The sequence below is a fragment of the Pseudomicrostroma glucosiphilum genome (assembly GCF_003144135.1).
Source record: "Pseudomicrostroma glucosiphilum strain MCA 4718 unplaced genomic scaffold BCV69scaffold_2, whole genome shotgun sequence".
In the NCBI taxonomy this organism is placed as follows: domain Eukaryota; kingdom Fungi; phylum Basidiomycota; class Exobasidiomycetes; order Microstromatales; family Microstromataceae; genus Microstroma; species Microstroma glucosiphilum.
In genome coordinates, this window is record NW_020289914.1 from 449,459 (window position 1) to 472,689 (window position 23,231).

The window sequence follows — 23,231 nt, forward strand, 5'->3', positions numbered from 1 at the left end:
TCTTCCATCACCCAGTCCGCACCTGCTCGTTATTATCCAATTCCCCTCTGATCGAAAACAATGGCTGGTCGAAGAGGACCACCAGGACCACCTCTGGCACCAGGACTGCCATCAAGACCGCTTGGTGGACAACGCGATCGGGAAGACGACCACAGGGGTGGCGATGGCAGGGGCGCCTTCATGAGAGGCGGCGGCATCGATGTCAGGTATGAGAGGGGTAATGGCCCCGCGTTCAGACAAGGCGACCGAGATTATCCAATGCGGCCTGCAGCAAGAGACGATCGCGATGGCGCAGGTAGGCTTCCTCCCCCTCATCGAGACTATGGCAATGACTGGGGAAGAGAGCGAGACGATCGGAGAGGCCCGAGTCACCCTCGCGGATCACGTTGGCAAAGGGAGAGGACTCGAAGTCCACCTCCTCGAGGGGACAGATGGGGAGGTGGAAGGCCGACGAGGGAACGTAGTCCTGATCCTCTTGAAGCGCGTATGGAAAGATGTGAGTGCTACAAACAACAGGGATGTCCATGCGACAACGGGCGCTCATGAATTTCCCTTTCCTCCTCCACTGCCTTCCTCAGCAGCACAGCACCCTCCGCTACGACGTCCCTCTCCCTCCTTGGGTGGAAGAATGCGGTCTCCCTCCCCTTCAGGACCGTCTTCCCACTATTCCAGGCAGCAGTATCCTGCGCAAGGAAGGGACAGTGGTTACCCTCCCAGGGCGGATAGAGAGCGGGACAGGAATTGGCCCAGGGACTCAGCAAGCAGTCACTTCGACCGCGAAAGGGACTACGCTCATGAGAGAGATCACATGAGACCCCGAGGGGGCTCTCGCTCTCCCGAATTAGGGAGGTCAGACATCCGCAGAGGGGAGACACGGGGAAGTTCACCGAGCTCAACGACATCTCGCAGGGATCGCTCTTCACCGACGCAGGACAGAAGACCCACACCTCCCCTCCCGCAAGGCGGTCCCCTCGAGCGCTCGGCTCAACCATCCAGCACTTCTGTGGCGGGTCCGTCTCGGGGAAAGTCATCATTTAGCCCAAACGTCAATCCATCACTCAATCAGAGCGGCCCACCGGCAACCATTCCTACTGGGCCCAAAGCAAGCTTTGCACCTCGAGGGCGTGGAAGGGGAGACATGGCTGGAGCTGCTCTTGGCCGTCGCGGCGGAATACCAGTCAGAGGAGGTTCACATGTCCGCGGAGGAGGTCCCCCTGGTATGCCCGCGAATGGTTACATGGCCAGTAGCCGTGGCAGAGGTGGCTCGATGGCTTGGGGTGGTCGAGGCCGAGGAGGAGGCGGTGTAGGAGGTTTCGGTGGCGCTCCTTCGGGTGTGGACGATCCTCCACCCAGAAGTCTAGCGAGAAAGGTCGATGCCGGCGGGAACGCTGTGATGCCTGATCTGATCGCGGTCCCCTCTGCTAGTGAAGGAGGAGTGGACCCTTCAAGATCCCAGACAGTGGGAGAAGAGCCAGAGGAAGGAGAGCGAGAAGAAGGGGAGATGGACGAGACTGCGCCTGAGGAGCAGGGCGAGCTTGGCCAACCTGAAGCGCCAGATGAGACTGCCTACCCACAAGCTGCTCCTACTGGGTCCATACACCCGACGCAACGACCTCTGCACTTGGGCTCGCTTCCTGGCAGACAGTCTTACAGCCAGCAAGCGCCCTCTGAATCTGGAGGGGCGAGCGACTCGGCAACTCCGTTGACGCCTGCTATGCCCGCAACTACGACACCTTCGATCAGTTCTGCAGTGGGTCAGAATCCATACTCATCTGCCGCATGGCAAAATCCCGCGACTTCGACGCCGAATCCGACACAAACGCCTGCTCGCTCAGCAGCCCCCAAGACCGTCCCTACCTATACTGCTGCTCACTTCAGCAAGAGTGTCCAACCCGAGTGGGATGCTGAGCTGTGGACTCTATCAGCACATCGGCTGGCCGCGATTTCCCAACATCCGATATCTACGAACTTCCACGTGTCTCTACAAGATCCTCCTACGACACCGGGCTTGAGTGGGGTACCTTCGAGCATCGTGAGCGGTCTCAGAACAGCGCTGGCTGACCTGAAGGAAGCCACGACTGAGCTGGAGATGAGCTCAATTCGCAGTCGCGAATGCGAGAGGAGTAGAGCCGAAGCTGCTCAGATGTAATCTGAATGTGATATCCAGCTCGAAATCAAATCCATGCAAACATTTGTATCGATTCGTCTGACTGAGCTTCGTGCAGTCTGTCTGGGCTCGTGTTGGATCTCCCCGCCGCCCCGGGCAATGGCCGGCGCGAAAACGTGATTGGGCCGGCACGCGTGTTTTGATGCTCCGATCCTGTTGCTTTCCTCCTCCCGCTTCTCCCCACCTCGCCCTGCCGAGCTTCTGCTTCCCTACCCTCACCTTCATCCTACTGTCTCCACCCGCCAAGACCCCATCTCTCGCCTGTACGATCCTCGTTTGCAAAGGCTTGTGATCAACAGTCACTGCCACAATGGCCTCTCGCAAACCAGGAGCGCCGCCGCTCTCCCGGGGTGGCCCATCCGCCCCCTCTCGCGCTGCTTCCGTCCGATCCCTCTCCACCTCCTCTTCCGCAACCAAGCTCAATGCCTCTACTGGCTCTTCCGATCAAGAAGCAGGCTCTTCTAGGCCCAGTTCTCCTCCGAAGAGAATGAGCACTGGCGTTGCTGCAGGGATGCGCCCACCTCAGAATGGAGCCGGAGGCATGGCTGTACGGAGAGGGGGAGAGGAAGAGACAAACATCAAGGTTGCCGTTCGCGTTCGGTGAGTGGGAGTGCTACGAGCTCACGAGCTCACGATTCTACTGTTTACTCATAATCTACTGTGTCTTCTTCTATGCCAGTGGTCGTGCCCCGGGCGAACCTGCTCCCACCGCCCCAATCCTTTCCACATCAGGCCCCCGATGCTCTCAGATAACTGTCCACATGGATGCTCCTCCGGTCTCTTCTCACTCAAGCGCCCCTACTTCAGCTTTGGTCACTGCCGCTGATGCTCCAAGGGAGAAGACATACAATTTCGACAACGTCTTTGGACCGGAGGCTGATCAAGGAATGGTCTACCAAACAGTGGTGACGCCAGTGCTCGCCGAAGTGTTGAGCGGCTACAATTGCACTATCTTTGCCTATGGCCAGACGGGTACCGGTAAGACACACACGATGGAGGGAGATCTCACATCACAACTTGGGACATACGTCTCGGAGGCGGGTATCATCCCGCGAACCCTCTACCGCCTCTTTCATCAGCTTGAGCTGTCGAAGGACGAGTACTCGGTCCACGCGTCCTTCGTTGAACTTTATAATGAAGAGTTGCGCGACCTCCTTTCTCCCGACCTTCCGACTCCTCTGACATCAGGAGGACTGAAAGTCTACGACGACAAGGGGAAGGGCGTTGTCATTCAGGGCCTTGAGGACACGCCTATGCGAGACGCAGCTCACGGTCTGGAGCTACTACGGAGAGGTAGTCAGAAGAGACAGATCGCCGCAACGCGCTGCAACGAGAACTCGAGTCGGTCTCACTCTGTCTTCACTCTGACCGTCCACACAAAGGAGACTACTGCAAAGGGAGAGGATGTTCTCAGAGTAGGTAAACTCAACCTCGTCGATCTTGCTGGCTCGGAGAACATTGGTCGATCTGGCGCGGAGAATAAGCGAGCGCGTGAGGCGGGAATGATCAACCAGAGTCTTCTCACCCTCGGTCGAGTCATCAATGCCCTCGTCGAGAAGAGCACCCATGTGCCCTACCGAGAGTCCAAGCTGACTCGTCTTCTTCAAGAGTCTCTGGGTGGCCGAACCAAGACTTGCATCATCGCTACTGTCTCGGCCGAGAAATCAAATCTGGAAGAGACATTGTCTACCCTCGATTATGCGCTGCGAGCCAAGTCCATTCGAAACAGGCCAGAGATGAACAGCCGCATGACAAGAGCGGGTCTAATCATGGAATACGTCAAGGACATTGAGCGCTTGAAGCGGGATGTACTGGCAGCCCGGAGCAAAGAAGGCTTCTTTGTGAGCAACGAAAGCTGGAAGGAGGTCCAGGATGAGAGTGATGCGCGAAAGAATGCGGCAGATGAGTTGCGAAGACTCGTCGAAGTCGCAGAGAGCAAGAGGGAAAGCCTGCAGGAGCAATTCGAGCAGAACATGCAGCTGCTCTTGAAGAGAGAGACGGAGATGAAAGCCGTCAAGACAGAATGTGCTGAGAAGAAGCTGGAGCTCGACGGAGTGATAGACCAGGCGAAGGAACTCCAGGTCGCTCTTGCAGAGGAGACTGAGCTAAGGGAGGCTTACCGCAATAGCGAGAAGAAGTTGAACAGGATCGCATCAAGCCTCAAAGCGCAAGCTGAAGATGATCAGAGTGACCTCGGTGGCCTCTTCGCCAAGCTCGAGCGCAAGACAAGAGTCGAGGAGGTCAACAGAGGACTCATTGCGGATTATCGCGATAATGTCAGCACCGTGACTGCGAGGCTTGAGCAGCAAGCCAGTGCCTTTTCCAAGGCTCACCTGGAATTCAGCGACGACCTTGCCTCGACCCTCGATGCCTTTGTCAAGCAGGAGACAGTCAGTCTGGAGCAAAGCCAGGGACAGCTTGTTGGCCAGCTCGATTCTCTTCGTGGCATTGTGGCTGATCTTGCACAAGAGCATGGCCTTAGTCAGGGCGTGATGGACTCTCTGGCTGCGAGGATCGGAGGAGCTTGCGCTCAAATCAGGGAGGCAAGCCAGCAGCAGGCTACGGCTCTTCAAGAGGAGTGGGTGAAGGTCCAGGAGCAGCTCAACACCTCCCAAATCAATGCCGCTAGCGGCGCTAAGAAGGCAATGAACTCGTTGCAGGACGCCATTGGCAACATGATTCAGGAGACTCGCAATCACATCGCAGCTGAGGAAGAGAGGGTGGATGCTGTAAAGGCCTTTGCCACAGAGTCTGCAGAGCGCGAGGTTGCTACTTTGCGAGAGCAAAATCAGCTGCTGACGAACCTTCTCGAGCAGGAGCGACAGAAGTCCGTGACAGCAAGGGAGAAGCTAACGAAGAACATTGCGGATCTGCTCGTCGGCTTTACAAACGAACGAGATGCTGATCTGAGCGAGGCGATTTCGAGTGTCCAGAGCAACATGACCACCTCTGAAGTCCATGCGCAGCAATTTGTTGACGGCCATCACGAGAAGATGGAGGAGCTTCGAGCCGCCAGTCAAACATTCTCCCAGGCCATCGAAGATAGGGAGAAGACAACAAGACGTCATCGCAAGAAAGGAGAGGCATACATTACAGAGGCGCAGGGCATGTTCTCCGAAGGCGTGACGGCTTGGTCAGGGACTTTGGAAGCGAGCTTGAGTGGGGGAGCACAAAGCTTTGACAAGCTTGCAGAAGATGTCGCTGCAGAGGTGCAACAAGGTGAGTTCACATCAGCAAAAGCAGCGGAATGTGACCGACCTCTGACACAGCGAATCTCTCCTTCCACAGCTCGCGGCCAGGCCGAGTCATCGTTGGCCACTCAAGCAAAGCAGTTGGAAGCTCTCTCAGCCAGTGCCGAGCAATCGAGCTCGTCTGCCCTCTCTCAGCTAGCTTCAACCCTCGCCAATGTGGATGATCTATCCGCCCGAACACAGGATCGTCTGACGTCACATCGCCAGACTAGTCTCACATACCTAAACGAAGCTACTGCTCGCCTGTCTAAGATGCGGGGAGACACCAGGACCTACCTTGAAGACCAGTACGCCGAAGATGTGCCTACCGGCGAGACTCCCCAGCGCAAGGAAGCTACCTCCTCGAGTGCTCACCAGTGGAAGCTTGTACCTGGTACGAGGCAGAAGGCTCTGGAGCAGTACCGATACATGGTAGCTAAGAAGCAGCAGTCCCGCGCGGAAGAGGCAGACAGGAGAACAAGAGGGACAAGCGTGGCCCTGAGCGAGGTGGACGGGACCATGGGCACCCTTCCGGACGATACCCGTGCAACGATGGATACCACTGCCCAACATGACGACTCGCAGCAACAAGGGACAGATGAAGAAGGAGTCGAAGAAGGAGAGGAGGGCCTGGACGAAGACGTTCTGGAGGACAGTATTCACTTCGACTCGGACGATACAGTTAAGCTAGGTGGGCGTGGGGCAGCGGCAGAGCTGTCTGCTGGACCTCCGCGGCCTGTGTCCTCACTGAAGACCCGGAGCGTTCCGGCCTCAGTCCGTGGCAGAGGAGCAGCAAGGGCAGTATCGGCTCGGTCGGTCCTCGGCGAGAAGAATGTCACGAATGAGGAGATCGTCACGGATGGGGCGAAGAAGGTGGGGATGAAGGGCGGCGCTGCGAAGGCCCCTCCTGCTGGCCTTGGGCGGCGAACGACGAGGGCTTGAGTCGCGGAGAGATTTGTTCATGATGCGCCTTGTTGTTACACTTTGCCTCTACTCTCGCTATACCAGTCAAAGCATTTGTATCGTATCGTTTGTGTTCCTCGAGGAGGTGGTTGGCGTGCATGAGCCTCTTGCGCACAGACAAAAGTCCCTTTCCGCACCCCCCTCGCAGATCTTCCTACTCACACCAACCTCCGCTTCCACGTCCTATTCACCTCTTGGTAGACTATATATGTGCCCTATCCAGATCTAATACGGGCAGAGGAATGCAGCTGAGATGATGTCGAGGACTATGAAGTGCGGAAGACTTCGGCGCTTGGAGCATGTGATAAGAGGCAGCGGGTGCCATGCCTACAGTACCTTCAACTCCACTCAAGGGTCCATTACTATAACCTTGCCGCCCAAGGGGCCGAGTCTGATCAAGAGCCTCGTTGTCTCGCAACGATACTTCAGCTGCTCGCCTCCATCGGCTCTCCCTTCCTCGAGCTCGCAGGGCTCATCCTCGACGCGGCAAAGTCTCCTTCCGGAAGGCTGGGAGGCCGTGATCGGTGTAGAGTGTCACGCTCAGATCAAAGCTCCATCGAAGCTGTTCAGCCCGACTCCTCTGCCGACAATACGATCCTCGCCCAACACACTAGCCTCTCCCTTTGACGCCTCTCATCCGGGAACTCTGCCCATCCTCCAGCCAGGAGCTGTGCAGGCCGCTCTGCGAGCAGCGCTCTTCCTCAATTGCGAGATCAACCCTGCTAGCAGGTTCGACCGCAAGCACTACTTCTACCCTGATCTCACAGCTGGCTATCAGATCACACAGAAGTACTCGCCTCTTGCCAATCGAGGCTGGATCAAGCTACGGCATGATGAGGGATACCTTTCGGCTGGAGAAGGAGAGGAGGGAGAGGCGACTATTGAGATAGAGCAGGTGCAGCTCGAGCAGGATACGGCCAAGTCATCCCACTTGGCCTCAGGCGAGTCGCACGAGGCTTCAAGTAGCTTCATCGACCTCAACAGAGCTGGAGCTGGTCTGATGGAGATTGTATCGGGCCCTCAGATGCGCTCGGCCAAGCAGGCAGGCGCATATATACGTAAACTGCAAGAGCTCCTCCGCAGGGTAGGCGCATCTGACGGCAACATGGACGAGGGCTCTCTACGCTGCGACGTCAATGTCTCTGTGCATCGTATAGGGGAGCCCTTCGGGAAGCGATGCGAAGTGAAGAATGTCAACAGCGTCAAGTTTGTGATGAACGCAATCGAGTCAGAGGTGAAGCGGCAGTACGCCATTCTTGAGAGAGGCGAAGAGGTGGAGCAACAGACGAGAGGATATGACGAGGAGACGGGCCAGACGATCTTCCTTCGAGGCAAGGAGGATGCGCCAGACTATCGATACATGCCGGACCCGAATTTGCCACCAGTGCGGGTAGATGAGCGGACGTTGCAGGGTATCAAGGAGGGCTTGCCAGAGCACCCTGATACGCAGCGCGACAGGCTGAAGAAGGACTACAAGCTGAGCATCAGAGACATCAACGTGCTGATGCGCGTCGGGCTGGAAGAGGATCGGCGGATACCCGAAGCAGGAACAAGCTCACGGCAAGGAAGCGACGATGCGGTCACCTACTTTGAGGCCGTAGCTCAAGGCAGGAACCCGCAGGTTGTTCTCAATTGGGTCATCAATGAGCTGCTCAATGCCCTGAACAAGCGCGAACTGCCCTTTCAGGGGCACAGCGTCCCTCCGGCTATCCTCGGCGAGCTGATCGATCTGGTCGAAGCAGGCAGAGTGACTGGCACCTCGGCAAAAGCGCTTCTCGTCGAGCTGGTCGCGACAGACTCTTCGTCTCTCAATGGCAAATCGAAGAGTCCCGTACTGGACCTTCTCACCAGTAAGGGCATGCTGGCTCTTGGTGCAGGGGGTGGGGAAGCCGGAGGAGAGTTAGAGCAGCTCTGTGCGAAAATTATCAATGACTTGCCAAAGGAAGCGGAGAAGGTCAGAAAGGGAAACGACAAGGTGGTGATGCGGCTGGTGGGAGAGGTGATGAAACGGACGGCGGGGCGAGCGGATGCCCAGCAGGCGAGGGAGGTATTTCTCAAGTCGCTGAGAGAGTAAAAGCATCGAATTGCTTGGCGGAAAGAGTGGTTCTGTCGACCGTTGCAATCTACCATACACATCAATCTTACAGTAGCTATTGGGGCCAATGACTTCCCAGTGCAGAGGTACACCGTTGAGCTTATTGCAGCCTGCTCAGTCGTCCGAGCCAGCCGGGCCCAGTGCGATGAGGTTGAACTGCACAGCATTTGGATCCATAGCCATCTGAGAGAAGAAGTGGAGACAGTGAGCAGAAGTCGGCCGAGAGTCAGCCAGGCTCACTCCTGATCTCCCTCGCTCCGAAAGGAGCACTCACATAGTTGTCCCTGACCCAATTGCAAGCCCCTTCGAGCAAATCCTCCTGCGCAGCCAGTCTCACTCCACGGTGGACAGGGCCCTTTCTTCTACCATCTAGCTCCACCAGTTCCCCCTTCTCTTGGTCACGAACAAAGCACGTGAAGTGCAAATCGATGTTTTCCTCAGCGGCAGGTGCGACGCTCTGTCCGCCCGAAGCGGCGGTGGTGTGAGCTGCCTCGAGCTCGCGAGATGTGGTGAGGAGCTCGGCACGTTGGATTGGGTTAAGCGGGACTGATTTGGAAATGAGTTTTGCGAGAGGTGAGGAGTCGGGAAGGGAGGAGCGCACGGAGGTATTGGCAAGGGAATGGAGAAGGCCCATAGTACCTGCAGCGAACGAGGGGAGCGGGAATGTACGAGGGTCAGCTCTGGCAATGTCAGAGTCTCTCTCATCGACCAGAGAATATAATTACCACAGGCGTTCCCGATAGTCTGCTTCCACCAGATGAGCTCTCCGTCTTTGCCTCCTTCCTGTGTGATCTCGACATCCTTGTCCTCCTTATGGCGATTGGCTTCGTACCCCTCTGATACGGGGAAGAGGAGCAGGACTGCCTCGACGGGCTGAGGCACCATGGACAACAGTGCGGGATCAAGTCCGAAGATGTCATGGTAGGCATACTTGGTCGAGTCGAGGCCGAGAGCAGCGGCCCACTGATAGATTCGAAGGTGAAATGCAGCTCTGGCCCTTGGTCAGTGAGAGCCAGTAGCGTGGTGTAACATGGCTTTATCCTGACTTACGTTTGTGAAGAGCTCTGGATTGCTTTCCAGAGGGACCCATCGCATTGATGTTGATGCGTCAGTCGAGTTCATCTTGTACTGCTACTGGCGTTTCGAGGCCTGGCTACAACGAAGGAAACAAGGCAAGTACATCGTGCCGACGCTCAGCCACGGAGTCGAAATACGAGTGGAGGGTGCGGAAAGAGACACGCGTCGGGACACGCCAGCACTGACGAACACATTTAAGACTCGCAAGTGGCCACTGATGAACGACCACTGCTTTGCCATCGCTGCCATATCTTCACCTCACCTACCAACATCATGATTACCGTCACAAACCCAGACGACGATGGGATCTACCCCCTTGACTGCGACACCAGCATCGCACTGGCAGACGTAAAGGCGCTTCTGGAAGCAGACTCGTCCATTCCAGCTTCACGCCAGGCCCTCTACTTCAATGGCGCCCCAATGCAAGACGACAGCAAGACTCTTCAGGGCTACGGTGTGGGAGATGGTGATCTTCTTCTCCTCAGAGATGCTCAAGCTGGCCAATCTTCCTCTTCCGCTGCTGCTGGGCGTGGCAGTAGCAACACCTCCACCGCGCCTCCTGCAGGTGCTCCTCGCAATGAGGAGGAAGCTATTGAGCAACTCCGCCAACAAGTGCTCACTGATTCTCACCTCATGACTCAACTACGCCAAAGCAACCCTCAGCTTGCCAACGCTGCCTCTTCGTCTCCGGCTGAATTCGCAAGGTTGCTGGGAGAGATGAGGCGGCAGATGGGACAGGTTCAAAATGAGAGAGCAAGGGCAGAAGCTGAGCTGGCCGCTGCTGACGAATTCGACATCGATGCTCAACGGAGGATTGAGGAGGCCATTCAGGCCGAAAACGTCATGGCCAATATGGAACATGCCATGGGTGAGTGAATCACTGCTCAAGGCGAGGCTGGTGGACCGATGCTCATGCATCTTCTTTTCCCATATCGCCTTACAGAGTACAGCCCCGAGAGCTTCGGGAGGGTTCACATGCTGTACGTTGCTACCGAAGTGAACGGTGTAGAAGTGAAGGCGTTCGTCGACTCCGGCGCACAGTCAACAATCATGTCACCCGAATGCGCCGAGCGGTGCGGTATTATGCGACTTCTGGATCGGCGCTTTGCTGGTATCGCCAGGGGAGTCGGCACAGCCAAGATTTTGGGGCGTATTCATTCCGCGCAGATCAAGCTCTCAAGTACGTTGTACCTGCCTTGCTCGTTCACCATCATGGAAGGCAAAGGTGTAGAATGTCTATTCGGTGAGTTGCACACGAGGACACTGCAAGATCAGATCAGCCGCCGAGTTCCGCAATCTCATCACGCCTCTTCTCCACCTCAGGTCTGGACATGCTGAAACGATACCAAGCTGCGATCGATCTCCGAGCCAACGCGCTGATCATCAATGGAGAGTCGTGCCGCTTTCTCGATGAGCATGAGCTGCCAGATAGCGCCAAAGAGTTCGAGGCTGGTGAAGATGACCCTCAGGCGGCCGCCAGAAAGCAAGCCGATGCTGCCACTAGCAGCGGAGCCGGAGGACAGAGTACCAGCGGACCCAGTGGGTCCGAAGGACAGAGCAGTGGTGGTTTCCCAGGAGCGGGTCAGTCACTAGGGTCGACGGTATCGCAACCTCAGCCGCCTGCGACAACCCCTGCGCGTACTCCGACCACGACGGGTGCCGGCGCTGCTGCTTCATCTGGTGCGGTAAGCGGCGCTCCCACCTCTGCCGCTCCTGCTGCCAGATCATTCCCTGCGGAGTCCATCAAGGTCCTTCAAGATCTAGGGGCTAGCGAAGCGCGGGCAAAAGCCTTACTGGAAGCCGCTGGAGGCAACGTGGAAGTCGCAGCTGGATTGCTCTTCGCTGGTAACTGAAGTTGAGAGCACGATGAGCGGCACAAGTGCCTGCAGCAATCTAATGACATTTGTTCTTGTAGCACGTCGTGACACGTCATCCTACGACGAAGCCTTCTCCATGCCGTCGTCGTCGATTCCTGCTGGCGTTTCATAGCCTGCATCGGGTGGACCTTCGATCACTGTCGTTTCAAATTCTCCGAGAACAGTCCGGACCGTTTGTTGCTCATCTCTTTGCTTCCGTCAGCGCTGCTGAAGGTTTCCCACGTCCCTGTCACCGGTAGCGAAGCTACGTTCGCGATCTGTACGTGCAAACACCGGCGGAATGATTCGTGACCACGCATCGCTTCGAGGTCAACTGTGAATGCAACCGAAGCTGAGGTCGTGATCGGCCGGTCCTAAGGTCTCCTGTCAAGCTAGAGGCCGAGCGAGGCAATCGGGGTCCAGTGACGCAGCTGTGCAGTCCCCTTTGACTATCGGCGGCTCGGCGCCGGGCTATTTCCCGCGCCCGCTGCAAGCCCGCGTGGCGTCGACCCTTGACTTCTCCACACGCTGCCACAAGGTGATGCCGCCCTGACTGCTGGGCGACAGTGCGACTTTGGGAGCAAACGCCGAGCATGAAAGAGGGACCCTGAAGGCTTTGCACAGCATAATGCTGCAGAATGGTAGGTGCGAGGGTGACTAGTCAGATTCTGGGATGACGTGAGCTGAGCTGGTGGAGGTAGGCAGCTATATAGAAGGAGTGGCAGCATCTCCTTCGCACGTTGACTCGTAGTCCCATCACAAGGAATCTCCATCATCATGAAGTTTTCACTTACGGCCTCTGTCCTCTTCGCGGCTGTCCTGGCCTCCATGGCCAATGCTGCCGCCTTGGCACCGCGTCAGGACGCTAGCTCTTCTTCGAGCTCCACCTCGAGCGCCACTGATGGTGCTGCAGCATCCACCTCTAGTGCTTCCAGCTCTGCGACCTCTTCCTCGTCGCGCACCTCTTCTAGCGCTGACGGCTCTGGCAGCTCTGGCTCATCTACAGTCGTTCTCATCTCAGCGTCCGCCCAGGCCACGCCTACCGAAGTAGCAGCCCTCGTTCCTTATGGCGTGGCTAACCTTTCTTCGACCGAGAACGACACCGCTGTGGGCTCCCACGGCCTCAGCAACGCCAACTGCACTGTCTTCCAGGTAGAGATCCCTGTCAACGCTGCAAACATCCGTTTCAACAGCGATCTGCGCCAGGAGTACCGCAATCAGTCTTACATCACTGGTCAGATCCTCCGCTACGCCAACTACCAGCAGGACTACATGGAGGAGAACATCAACGGCACCTACCTCAACACGAACAGCTACTCAATCAACGCTACGTACTGCACGCCCAAGACCGGAAAGAAGGACAACTCGTCCTTGATCACTGCCGTCCACGGCATTGGCTTTAACTCGCAGTACTGGAACTTTGCCTACGCTCCCGAGTATTCGCTCGTCAACCAGGCTACCTCTGCCGGTTATGACATCCTCCTCTACGATCGACTGGGCACTGGTGGCAGCAGCACCCCTACGAATGGTCTCGACGAACCCCAGGCTGCCACTGAGGTTTCCATCTTGGCTGGTATTCTTCAGCGAGCTCGTAACGGAACTCTCATCAACGGCACTTCCTTCGACAGAGTTGTCGCTGTCGGACACTCCTACGGTTCCATTCAAGTCCAGGCTCTTACTGCACAGGCTCCTGAGCTCCTTGACGGTGCCGTCCTGACCGGATACTCTACTTCCACTGCTAGCATCGTTCAATTCCTCCTCGGCGCTGCCTTCGAGCCTGCTGCCCGTGTTCTGCCCAACACCTTTGCTTCAAAGCCCCGCGTCTGGCTCGCTGCTGGCTCCAACGCCTCAATTGTGCAAAACTTCCTCTGGCCACCCAACTATGCTCAAGGCGCCTTCGATGTAGCCTACGCCGGTGGTGATACGGTCTCTCTGGGTGGCCTCTTCAGTCTTGCGTCCGTTACCGCAAATGCTACTCGCTTTACTGGACCACTCTTTGTGCTCACCGGTGAGCGTGACTTGCCCTTCTGCGGTAACGACTGTACGACCGGCGACAAGGTCACCTCGGTGCAGCAACTCTACCCCGCGACTTCCAACTTCACCTCGAAGCTCGTCAATGAGACCGGACACGGCCTGACTGTGCACTACACTGGTCCTCAGAGTCAGAGGGACATTGTCCAATTCTTCATCGACAATGGCCTTTGAGCGGGTATACTTCAAAGAGACGCGTGACTCAAGCTCTCTTTTTCCGTTTTCGATACTTTCCCCACTCTGTTTAGCTGAACGACACCAAATTGTGTATATCACTCCTGCTGCTCCAGTCCATCTGTAGAGCATAGCAAAATAGCATACGATCATGCCCCCTTATATGACTGCTCGTCCGGTGTGAAAGTGTTGCCAGGCGAATGAAGGTAGACGTTGACTGTGCCTCATGACATGATCTATGCTGCCTGTATACGTGCTGCAGCTCTGACCGGCCTGCCGTTGAGTACCGGGTGTGCTGGAAGGCTGATGGTGGTGGTACCTCGCTGCCCGGCTCGCGCGCATTGGTTTCACAGGCATGGCGTCTCCCCCTCAGGCCCGCGTGCGGGGAAGGGCGGCCCGACCGGACAAGCGGGGGCGCGTGCCCGCCAGATCGCTCGCCGGCTGGCTGCAAGAGCCGGACGCATAAGCGGCGGGGAGGACCCCCACACCACTTTCGTCTAAGACCACGCTCCTTTCCTTCTCTTCTACACACATCATACCCTAAACCTACTCCACCTCATAGACATTAGTAGGAATAGCCATGTCAGATTTCCCAAACGAGGAGAATGGCAAGATCTCCCTCAAGGGGAGGGTCGCCATTGTTACCGGTGCCGGTAACGGTCTCGGTCGAGCGTGAGTAACGAAAATGCATGGCATCATAGCGAGCTCAGGCAGAGCTTCGGTCCGAAATTGACAATCCCTGTTGCTGCACCGCTCGCATCTCCCAGATATGCTCTCGACCTCGCCAAGCGAGGCGCCAAGGTCATCATCAATGACTTGGGTCCCTCTACCCAGGACAAGAACCGAAAGGCTGCCGAGGTCGTTGTGGATGAGATCAAGAAGGCCGGCGGTGAGGCAGCTGCCAACCTCGACTCCAATCTTGAGGGAGGCAAGATTGTGCAACAGGCCATCGATACCTTCGGTAGGATCGACATTGTCGTGAACAATGCCGGTATCCTCCGAGACAAGTCCTTCGCCTCCATGAGCGACAAGGAGTGGGATGCTATCACAGCTGTTCACATCACCGGTTCATATGCCTGTGCCCACGCCGCATGGCCTCACATGCGAAAGCAGAAGGTGAGCTGCGAGTGTTTGAAGTTCCTGCGGAGTTCGCGAAAGTGATCATCTCCCACATGTCCTCTCCTACTCCTTCAGTACGGCCGCATCATCAACGTCTCATCAGCCGCTGGTATCTACGGCAACTTCGGTCAGGCCAACTACTCGGCTGCCAAGATGGCTATGATCTCCTTCACCAAGACTCTCGCAATTGAAGGTGCAAAGTACAACATTCTCGCCAACTGCATCGCTCCTATCGCTGCTTCCCAGATGCTGGCCTCCATCATGCCGCCTGAGATTCTTGAGAATCTGAAGCCAGAGATGGTAGCTCCCTTGGCCACATTCCTGGTCTCCGGTTCCAACACCGAATACTCTGGTCTCACCATCGAGTCCGGAGCAGGGTTCATGGCAGCTCTCCGCCGTGAGAGGACTCACGGTGTGGTGTTCCGAGCCGATGACACCTTCACTCCCTCGGCTGTCAAGGCCAAGATCGACGAGATCCTTGACTTTGATGAGAACCCAGAATACCCCGACAAGATCACAGACGCCAACCATATGGAATTCCTCGAGCGAGCAAAGGAGGCCAAGTCCAACGACCAAGGTGACTCCGAGGTGCGCTTCGATGGCAAGACCATTCTCATCACCGGAGCCGGAGCTGGTCTAGGTCGAGCTTACGCTCTCATGTTCGGCAAGCTGGGAGGTAATGTCGTTGTCAACGACTTTGCTGAGAAGGCAGCCAATGCCGTTGTCGATGAAATCAAGAAGGCAGGAGGCAAGGCTGCGCCCGCAATCGGCAGCGCAGAGGAGGGAGAGAAGCTCGTCAAGGCTGCCACCGACGCTTTCGGTGGTCTCCACGTTGTTATCAACAATGCCGGTATCCTGCGTGACAAGTCTTTCGCCAGCATGAGCGATGCCGAGTGGCACGCCGTCATCAACGTTCACCTGCGAGGTACCTACAGCGTCTGCAAGGCCGCTTGGCCCATCTTCCGCCAACAGAAGTACGGACGAATCGTAAACACTACCTCTGCCGTGGGCATCTATGGAAACTTTGGACAAGCAAACTACTCGACCGCAAAGGGTGGTATCATCGGTCTCACTCAGACGCTTGCCATTGAGGGACAGAAGTACAACATTCTGGCCAACACCATTGCACCCAACGCTGGCACCGCCATGACTTCTACGATCTGGCCCCAGGAGATGGTCGACGCCTTCAAGCCAGACTACGTGGCACCAGCTGTTGGTTTCCTTGCCAGTGAAGCCAACGAGGAGTACACCAAGAAGCTCTTCGAGGTGTCTGGTGGATGGGTCGCTGCCGTCAGGTGGCAAAGGTCCGGTGGCCACGCCTTCAAGTTCGGCAAGGCTCTCGAGGCCGATGTCATCAAGGAGAACTTCGAGAAGATCATCGACTACGACCCTGAGCGAGCCAGCTGGCCAGCAGACAACCAGGAAGCGATTTCGGACATCATGTCCAACATCACAGCCGGTGCTGACAGTGATGAGTCCGACGACGACGAAGGTGGAGACGATGACTACTCAGACCCAGAGGACTCTGATCTGGTAAAGGAAGCCAAGAAGCAGAAGTTCGAAGCGACCGAGTACGAGTGGACCGAAGACTCTACCATTCTGTACAATCTGGGTCTCGGGGCCACTGCCAAGGAGCTCAACTATGTCTACGAAGGCGCCGACGAGTTCCAACTCATCCCCTCGGCTGCCGTCGTCATTGCTTTTGGTGCTTCGACCTCCATGCCTATGGACTGGCTGCCCAATTTCGACCCTACCAAGCTGCTGCACGGTGAGCAGTGTGTAGAGTTACACACCAAGGAGCTGCCCGTCAGTGGAAAGGTGACGAACACTCCTGCTCTGGCAGAGGTGCTGGACAAGGGCAAGGCCGCTGCCGTCACCAGCGTGACCAAGTCTGTGGACCCCGAGGGCAAGAAGCTCTTCACCAACAGCTCCACCGTCTTTATCCGTGGTGCTGGTGGATTCGGAGGCAAGAAGACGGGCAAGGACCGCGGAGAGGCCACTGCTGCCAACAAGCCACCCTCCAGGGACCCAGACCACGTTGCCGAGTTCAAGACTTCACCAGATCAGGCTGCCATCTACCGACTGAGCGGCGACAAGAACCCTCTTCACATCGACCCAGACTTTGCTGGAGTGGGAGGCTTCGATGAGCCCATCCTGCATGGTCTGTGCTCCTTTGGCATTGCTACCAAGGCCATCTACGAGAAGTATGGCTTCCCCAAGACGATCAAGGTGAGGTTCATGTCCGTGGTGATTCCTGGACAGACGATTGTGACCAAGATGTGGAAAGATGGAACAAAGGTCATCTTTGAGGCTTCGGTCAAGGAGACTGGCAAGCAGGTGCTGGGTGCCGCGGCTTACACGCTGTGGGAGTAGACGTGTTGGGAGCAGACGAAGATGTGGTGTGATCAGACTTGATTTGTAATGGATGGCATTAGTTTTTCTCCTTGCTTTTGGCTGGTGAGGCTTTCATCCACGCGATCCGTCCCATTGAGGCAGTGGTATAGGCCGGTATTTGTGTGAGTGGGCTGAGAGTGAAATCCTTTGAAGCTTGATCGCGCGCCATTAGGAAGCTTTTCTAATCGGAGGGTGGGTGGTGTGTGAACCCGTTTTGTGCCAAGGCGGCGGAGCGGAGGCTGATGCAATGCTGCGTCGGAGAAAGGGGCCGAGAAGGCAAGTCGCCTGTGGGCGGGCGGCCTTGGCAAAAGGAACAGATGCACGCAAAGCTACCAGCTGCAGCACCACCACCCACACTCTGCGCCCCTGGGCCACCTCGACCCTCATCTTCTTGGTTTGCCCCGCCCTTTGGACCTGAGCATATCTCCGATCCATCCATTACACCCACTCTTCCTCCCCTTTGCACCCTACCCCTTCCTGGCATCTACACGCGCCACCTCCTGCCCATCACCGCGTCGCCATAGCCAACAGTCTTTTCTACTACCCAGCATCGTTAATTCAATACCCACTCCTCTGACCCCTCTTGCGCTCGTCGCCACCACCTCATCACCCTTTCACAACACCCCACCGCCTCTGCCCAGGATGTCTGAGCTCAATATTCGCATGGGCCCCGCCCTCAAGTACGACACTGTCGATGTCTCCACTTATACATGGCATGGTTTCGCCATGATCGTCACTGCCGACGATACTAGCGACTACTCTACCACGCCTACCATCCGGCTCACCTGGAAGCCATACACCAAGGGCTCCAACGAGGAAGCTCACCAGAGCAATGGCGAGACAAACGGTGCGTTGAACGATGAGGGGGCCATTGTCAAGGAGACGGCCGCTCAGACTAGCACTGCCATCAAGCTCTGGAACTACAAGGGCGAGAATGGCTCCTTTACCTTCTGGAGATTCAAGCTCGAGGTGCCCCTCACCGACTCGGAGCAAAAGGTCTCTTACTCCCTCGAGGGAGTCGCGCACCCAGACTCTGCGCCACCTGCCGTCAAAGAAGGCAAGTCGAATAGCTTCTTTGTCCCCAGCAAGACGCAGAACTTCCGCTGGATTGGCCACTCCTGCAATGGATTCTCAGCCAGCCTCGACCCCAAGGAATGGAATGGACCAGATCCTCTGTGGAACGATGCCCTTCGTCAGCACGAAGAGAAGCCTTACCACGCCGTCGTTGGAGGAGGAGACCAGATCTACAATGACAAGCTGGTGGGCGAGCCTGAGATGAAAGAGTGGAAGGAATGCAAGGACCCAATTGCACGAATGAAGATGCAGGTCACGCCCGAGATTGCCACTGCCGTTGACCGCTACCTCTTCAACCACTACTGCGAATGGTATGGAAGCGGAGCCTGGAGCAAAGCCATTGCGGCCATTCCCATGATGTCCATGCTAGACGACCATGACCTCATCGACGGCTTCGGCTCATACCCCGATGATCTCATGAACGCCCCCGTCTTCAACCACATCGGCCGACGAGGATTCTTCTACTACCACCTCTTCCAGCAATTCCAGCACGAAGACGTCGATGGGCTGGAGCGCGACAAGCACTCTAACAGAAGCATCATCTTTGGAGGCATGGGGCCCTACGTCCACTTCCCCAGTCAGAGTTACCTCGCCTACTTTGGACCTGACCAGTGGATCTTGATGATCGATTGCAGAGCCGAGAGGAAGCTCACACAGATTTGCACACGATTGACGTACGACAGGATCTTCGACAGGGTGCGAACGGATCTTCCTGCAGGTGTGAAGCACCTGGTGATCCTCCTGGGTGTGCCGCTCGCTTACCCACGCATGGTATTCATGGAGAAGGCTCTGAGCTCTGCCTGGAACCCCCTTCTGATGCTGGCAAAGGGCTTGGCACCTGGTTTTGCCAATGAGTTCAATGGAGAAGTCGAGCTCCTGGACGATCTGAACGATCACTGGTGTGCAGCCAACCACAAAAAGGAGCGCAATGCACTGGTTTGCGATGTCCAGAAGCTCGCACTGGAGAAGAATGTCCGAATCTCATGGATCTCGGGTGATGTGCACGCTGGTGGCGTTGGCATGTTCCACGGTTACCACGCTCATGACCCAGCATATGACCCCAAGATGTCACTGGCTATCATCACGTCTGCCATTGTCAACTCTCCTCCCCCTCCTGCTATCATCTCTTTGCTCAACAAGCTGGGCAAGAAGAAGCATCGCTCCCTCTTCTACGCCGGTACCAAGGAGACAATGGTTCCCCTCTTCCCCGAAGATCTTCATGGCCAAAAGCAGAACGACAAGTACATTGTAGGAGCTAGGAATTGGTGCTCGGTCAGCATGATTCCCGAAAATGGCGATTTGGAATTCGAGTTGAGAGTAGAGAAGGAGAAAGGGTCAGGAGAGGTCAAGTCGTACCCTGTAAGGACTCCTGCGCCCAAGTGGAATGTCCCAAAGGAGAAGCATCACTTGCTGCTCACAAAGGAATTTTCAAAGGAGACGATGAAGCTGTCTGGTGGGAAATTCTCTGGCAAGATGTCAAAGGACCCTGTCAAGCAGGCTGCTGCTGCCTGAGGTATTAGCTTTACTCCTCTTGAATGATACCACTCTTCGAAGGAGAGTCTTGATACCTTGCCATCTGGCCTTGGTCCCTATGACATTCGCCCGAGCTGCTCTATGCTCCGCCGCATCGTATTCCGCTTGCGTTGCGCTCGTCATCATCATCATGATTATGATCATGATCGTGATCATCATCGATGATCATCAGCAATCAGTACCATCCGTCTATTCACCCAAGCACGCTCTCTGTCTATCTCTTGCCACACCAAGTTTGCTCAATACCATTGTTTGATTTCTGTCTCAAAGTAGAAGATTCCTTTTGCATGAGCTTGTGTGAACTTGTATTGTGTGTGCGTGTGCGTTGAAGGAAGTACACCCATGACGGCGGGAATGCGTTGCTGATGGCCCGAGCGTTTTGGTGGGGTGCCAAATTCAAAGTCCGCGAACGGCCCTGCGTTGGATTACCTCCGGGACCTTTACGCTTCGCTTCGCTGCGTTGCACGAGTGCCTGCACTTCCAACCGCTACCATCCGCGATCAGCTCCCTGCTCCCCTACCTTCTAGCTCTTCTGACGACGACGATCTGTGAGACGCTTTAAGTACAAGGAACGACCCTTTCTTGCGGCTGAGCAGGTTCGAGGCAAGGAAAGGCGAGACGTGGAAGCACGAAGTGGTGAGGTCCCAGCCATGTCTGCCTCCTCCTCCTCCTCCTCACAGGTGCTGGACTCGGCAACGTGCTGGGCTATACCTGCACCTGTCCCACCCCCTCCTGCTTCTTCTCAAGTCGACTCTTTCCGGAAAAGACCAGAGTCCATCCTCCTCCGATTGCCAGACGAGCTACTTGCTCGAATACTTGCTGCACCGGAGCGAGGAACTGCAGGTACGCTCGTATTGAATGGACGGCAAGATGCTTCTCTCCTCTTTGATGGACAGTCCATGCCTCTTGAGGGCACAGAAATGAGCTATGGTAGCCCTGGAGACGAGAGCTACTACTATCGTCTAGATCAGAAAGAAGAAGAAGAGATAGGCCGCAAAGGGGAGAAGGAGCGACCCAGTCTCCTCGCAGCGCTACCAACGCCCACCGTCCGTCTCCTCTACCCACGAGAATCCTCCGCTCCTGCTTCTTCCTCCTCCAACTTGGTCCCTTCATCCTCAACTGCGCCCTCCACCGGCAAGACGACCGACTTAGCCAAAGCCACCAATCGTCTCAAGGCCATGCGCGAAGCCGATGCCGAGAAGAAGCGACAGAGCCGGGCGATTATGATTGACCAGAGTCAATTCGACTCTAGGGGTAGACTATTGCAACCAAAGCAAAAGGGAAACGGAGCTTCTGGAGGGGTCGCTTCTTCATCCTCCTCTAGGGTCCCTTCGCCGGCTTCTAGGACTGGTTCCCCCGTGATACGCAGAGCGGGAGGGGAGGAGATGCACACCGGCAGGAGCAGCAGCGGTAGCGGGCTGACTGGGGTAGGGTCTTCGAGCATGTCCAGACCGAGATCTAGCCTTGGGGTCGACGCCTCGTCCCTTCCAAGGAGGAGTGCCAGCCCGATCCCTTCTGCAGCCAAGAGTACTTCACAGAAGTGGGCTCCGAGTTCATCCGACGAGGAGGAGGAAGAGGAGGAGGAGGATCGTGCCTCCTCTTCTCGCCCTTCTTCTATCTCACCAGCCAAAGCAGCTGCGAATCAGACTCGTGCTAGATTGGCGAGGGCGGTCAAGGGCAAGGGACCAAAGGGGGAGGAGTTGAAGAAACAGCAGGAGAAGGAGCGGAGGAGAATGGACAAGGCGAGGGAGGAGAAGGAGAAGGAGAAGAGTGGGGTGGGTTCGATCAAGCAGGCTGGAGCTACTTCTACTCCTGCTCCTACTCTTGCTACGTCATTGCCCACCCCGAGCAGCGCAAAGGAAAAGGAAGTTGGAGTGAGGACGCTCAGTGATTCCTCAAAGGCGGCGGTGAAAGTTAGGGACATGGCTTCCAAGATCTCTTCCGATGATGCTCCTGAGCAGTCAAAGCAGGACAGCGTCAAGAAGGCAAGCACAAGCGGAGGCTCGTCTACGGCGGCGGCAGCGGAAGGGGGCCCTACCTCACCCAAGAAGCGCAAGAGAGATCTCAAGGATGCAGAGGAAGTAATGAAGTTCACGACGACGAAGAGAGCTTTGGCGCCCAAGTCGGTCTCGCCAGAGGAGCGACGGAGCACAAGCACATCGAAGACCGTGCCGGAGAAGTCGACTTCGCCAGAAGAAAGGAGAACCACAGCCACCGTGGCCGATTCCAGCAAGGTAGCTTCAGCCACTTCTGCTGCTGCTGTCTCTCGACGTCCTTCGAGGAACCACCGAGAGTCATCTCCCATTTCGCCCCCTGGCTCCGGCTCGGCCAAAGCTTCCAACAACGAACCGCCCCTTCGAGCACCTGTTGCCCCTACTCCTTCGCAAGCACAGCCCCAACCACAACCACACCACGGACCCTCCCCCTCTGCCTCTCTCGCCACGCGCGAGCCCTGGCTGGATATCCGTGGACTGAACGACTGGCGACACCTAGTGGAGCGTCATGCTAGGGTATTAAAGCAGTACGAGACGTGTCGGGTCCGATTGGAAGAGGAGAGGGAGAGACTTAGGAGGGAGAGGGAGAGGGCGCGGCTGGAGGCGGAGGTGCTGGAGAGGGAAAGGGAGCGGGGGACTAAGGATGGCATGGAGATGACTTCTGCAGCTGGGACAAGTCCAAGAGGCAGTAAGAGGGCAAACACAAGTGCCGCTGCTGCACCTACTGCAGTACAACAAGAAGAAGAAGAAGATGAAGAAGGAGAAGTTGAAGAAGGAGCTCTAGACGAAGAAGAGGGAGAAGAAGCCGAGTCAGCTTCAAGAGGAAGAGGAACAGTAGGAGAAACAGGAAGGGGGACAAGTCAACATGAAGAGGATCGAGATTCGGATCGAGATCATCCCCATCGGTCACGTCGTGCCGCACCCATGACTGCCTGGCGCAGTACCTCTCCCCCACTATCAGCGCGAGTTGGCTCCCTCGGCAGATCCACCGAACCACTCAAACACCCCGAGGGTGCCGGTCCCGAAGCTCACCAAGCTCAAGGTCCGCACCGGGACACAAAGCCCTCTTCTTCCCCTTCCCTTCCTCCACCACCACCTTTGGACATGACTGCCCTCTTGGAATTGGTGGAGCTGCAGCGCGCCCGTGAGGGAGAATTGAAGCGGATGTTTGTTGCACTGGACAGTTTTAAAAAGGGGTGGGATGGGAGTTGAGATGAGCTCAGATGAGATGAGATGAGAGGAAGATGCAATGAGGGCGGGCGTGGAAGCGGGGTGGGAGGAAATGGTTTAGAAGTAAAAGTAGATGTTAGATGTAGAAGTAGATGTAGAAGTCAAAACGTAGATGACTGTGAGCTCGTCTTCCCCCCCCCCCCCCCCCCCCCCCCCCCCCCCCCTCCTTCGTCGTATGTAGATCTCATGTGCTACCACCCCATTTATGACTCTGACCATTATCACGGCTCTGACCGAATTGGTTTGACACTGAGTATATTGCTAAGCCTGTTTGCAAAGTAACCTGGACACACA

At 56.4% G+C, this 23,231-nt stretch overlaps 10 protein-coding genes across 10 annotated transcripts; 9 read left to right on the forward strand and 1 right to left on the reverse strand.

Moving 5' to 3' along the window:
- BCV69DRAFT_97456 (hypothetical protein) lies at positions 1–800 on the forward strand. Its single transcript, XM_025495669.1, has one exon. The coding sequence runs from the start codon at positions 61–63 to the stop codon at positions 544–546; it is 486 nt and encodes a 161-aa protein (XP_025349941.1). The 5' UTR covers positions 1–60; the 3' UTR covers positions 547–800.
- A 338-nt stretch (positions 801–1,138) lies between these two features.
- BCV69DRAFT_275692 (hypothetical protein) lies at positions 1,139–2,149 on the forward strand (the record flags this gene model as incomplete). The annotated part of the gene is made up of 1 exon (XM_025491086.1): positions 1,139–2,149. One exon carries the CDS (start codon positions 1,139–1,141, stop codon positions 2,147–2,149), a length of 1,011 nt encoding a protein of 336 aa, XP_025349942.1.
- A 216-nt stretch (positions 2,150–2,365) lies between these two features.
- BCV69DRAFT_310297 (kinesin-domain-containing protein) lies at positions 2,366–6,425 on the forward strand. Its single transcript, XM_025494780.1, has 3 exons — positions 2,366–2,767; positions 2,847–5,386; positions 5,456–6,425. The coding sequence occupies exons 1-3, from the start codon at positions 2,478–2,480 to the stop codon at positions 6,337–6,339; spliced, it is 3,714 nt and encodes a 1,237-aa protein (XP_025349943.1). The 5' UTR covers positions 2,366–2,477; the 3' UTR covers positions 6,340–6,425.
- A 101-nt stretch (positions 6,426–6,526) lies between these two features.
- On the forward strand, positions 6,527–8,837 carry BCV69DRAFT_280394 (Glutamyl-tRNA amidotransferase B subunit). Its single transcript, XM_025491600.1, has 2 exons — positions 6,527–8,638; positions 8,730–8,837. The coding sequence occupies exon 1, from the start codon at positions 6,617–6,619 to the stop codon at positions 8,432–8,434; it is 1,818 nt and encodes a 605-aa protein (XP_025349944.1). The 5' UTR covers positions 6,527–6,616; the 3' UTR covers positions 8,435–8,638; positions 8,730–8,837.
- BCV69DRAFT_280395 (cysteine proteinase) lies at positions 8,257–9,577 on the reverse strand (the record flags this gene model as incomplete). Its single annotated transcript, XM_025491601.1, has 4 exons — positions 8,257–8,638; positions 8,730–9,094; positions 9,181–9,418; positions 9,506–9,577. The coding sequence occupies 4 exons, from the start codon at positions 9,575–9,577 to the stop codon at positions 8,570–8,572; spliced, it is 744 nt and encodes a 247-aa protein (XP_025349945.1). The 3' UTR covers positions 8,257–8,569.
- Positions 9,578–9,744: 167 nt separating this feature from the next.
- Positions 9,745–10,635, forward strand: BCV69DRAFT_97566 (hypothetical protein). The gene has a single exon (XM_025495670.1). It carries the CDS (start codon positions 9,806–9,808, stop codon positions 10,406–10,408), a length of 603 nt encoding a protein of 200 aa, XP_025349946.1. The 5' UTR covers positions 9,745–9,805; the 3' UTR covers positions 10,409–10,635.
- Positions 10,636–12,660: 2,025 nt separating this feature from the next.
- On the forward strand, positions 12,661–13,593 carry BCV69DRAFT_245794 (alpha/beta-hydrolase; the record flags this gene model as incomplete). The annotated part of the gene is made up of 1 exon (XM_025490176.1): positions 12,661–13,593. The coding sequence occupies one exon, from the start codon at positions 12,661–12,663 to the stop codon at positions 13,591–13,593; it is 933 nt and encodes a 310-aa protein (XP_025349947.1).
- Positions 13,594–14,088: 495 nt separating this feature from the next.
- Positions 14,089–17,141, forward strand: BCV69DRAFT_255631 (putative multifunctional beta-oxidation protein). Its single transcript, XM_025490584.1, has 3 exons — positions 14,089–14,265; positions 14,361–14,709; positions 14,788–17,141. The coding sequence occupies exons 1-3, from the start codon at positions 14,174–14,176 to the stop codon at positions 17,083–17,085; spliced, it is 2,739 nt and encodes a 912-aa protein (XP_025349948.1). The 5' UTR covers positions 14,089–14,173; the 3' UTR covers positions 17,086–17,141.
- A 339-nt stretch (positions 17,142–17,480) lies between these two features.
- On the forward strand, positions 17,481–19,989 carry BCV69DRAFT_280398 (hypothetical protein). The gene has a single exon (XM_025491602.1). The coding sequence runs from the start codon at positions 17,749–17,751 to the stop codon at positions 19,690–19,692; it is 1,944 nt and encodes a 647-aa protein (XP_025349949.1). The 5' UTR covers positions 17,481–17,748; the 3' UTR covers positions 19,693–19,989.
- Positions 19,990–20,185: 196 nt separating this feature from the next.
- BCV69DRAFT_97737 (hypothetical protein) lies at positions 20,186–23,173 on the forward strand. Its single transcript, XM_025495672.1, has 3 exons — positions 20,186–22,260; positions 22,549–23,012; positions 23,119–23,173. The coding sequence occupies exons 1-2, from the start codon at positions 20,364–20,366 to the stop codon at positions 22,917–22,919; spliced, it is 2,268 nt and encodes a 755-aa protein (XP_025349950.1). The 5' UTR covers positions 20,186–20,363; the 3' UTR covers positions 22,920–23,012; positions 23,119–23,173.
- The last annotated feature ends 58 nt before the right edge of the window (positions 23,174–23,231 follow it).

Excerpts from the sequence above, each read along its gene's own strand:
- BCV69DRAFT_97456 (XM_025495669.1), top strand. The coding sequence starts at position 61 with ATGGCTGGTCGAAGAGGACCACCAGGACCACCTCTGGCACCAGGACTG.
- BCV69DRAFT_310297 (XM_025494780.1), top strand. The coding sequence starts at position 2,478 with ATGGCCTCTCGCAAACCAGGAGCGCCGCCGCTCTCCCGGGGTGGCCCA. Across the intron at positions 2,768-2,846 it reads AAGGTTGCCGTTCGCGTTCG|TGGTCGTGCCCCGGGCGAAC; the intron begins GTGAGTGGGAGT and ends CTTCTATGCCAG. Across the intron at positions 5,387-5,455 it reads CGCTGCAGAGGTGCAACAAG|CTCGCGGCCAGGCCGAGTCA; the intron begins GTGAGTTCACAT and ends CTCCTTCCACAG.
- BCV69DRAFT_280394 (XM_025491600.1), top strand. The coding sequence starts at position 6,617 with ATGTCGAGGACTATGAAGTGCGGAAGACTTCGGCGCTTGGAGCATGTG.
- BCV69DRAFT_97566 (XM_025495670.1), top strand. The coding sequence starts at position 9,806 with ATGATTACCGTCACAAACCCAGACGACGATGGGATCTACCCCCTTGAC.
- BCV69DRAFT_255631 (XM_025490584.1), top strand. The coding sequence starts at position 14,174 with ATGTCAGATTTCCCAAACGAGGAGAATGGCAAGATCTCCCTCAAGGGG. Across the intron at positions 14,266-14,360 it reads GGTAACGGTCTCGGTCGAGC|ATATGCTCTCGACCTCGCCA; the intron begins GTGAGTAACGAA and ends CGCATCTCCCAG. Across the intron at positions 14,710-14,787 it reads CTCACATGCGAAAGCAGAAG|TACGGCCGCATCATCAACGT; the intron begins GTGAGCTGCGAG and ends CTACTCCTTCAG.
- BCV69DRAFT_280398 (XM_025491602.1), top strand. The coding sequence starts at position 17,749 with ATGTCTGAGCTCAATATTCGCATGGGCCCCGCCCTCAAGTACGACACT.
- BCV69DRAFT_97737 (XM_025495672.1), top strand. The coding sequence starts at position 20,364 with ATGTCTGCCTCCTCCTCCTCCTCCTCACAGGTGCTGGACTCGGCAACG. Across the intron at positions 22,261-22,548 it reads GACGTGTCGGGTCCGATTGG|AAACAGGAAGGGGGACAAGT; the intron begins AAGAGGAGAGGG and ends GAACAGTAGGAG.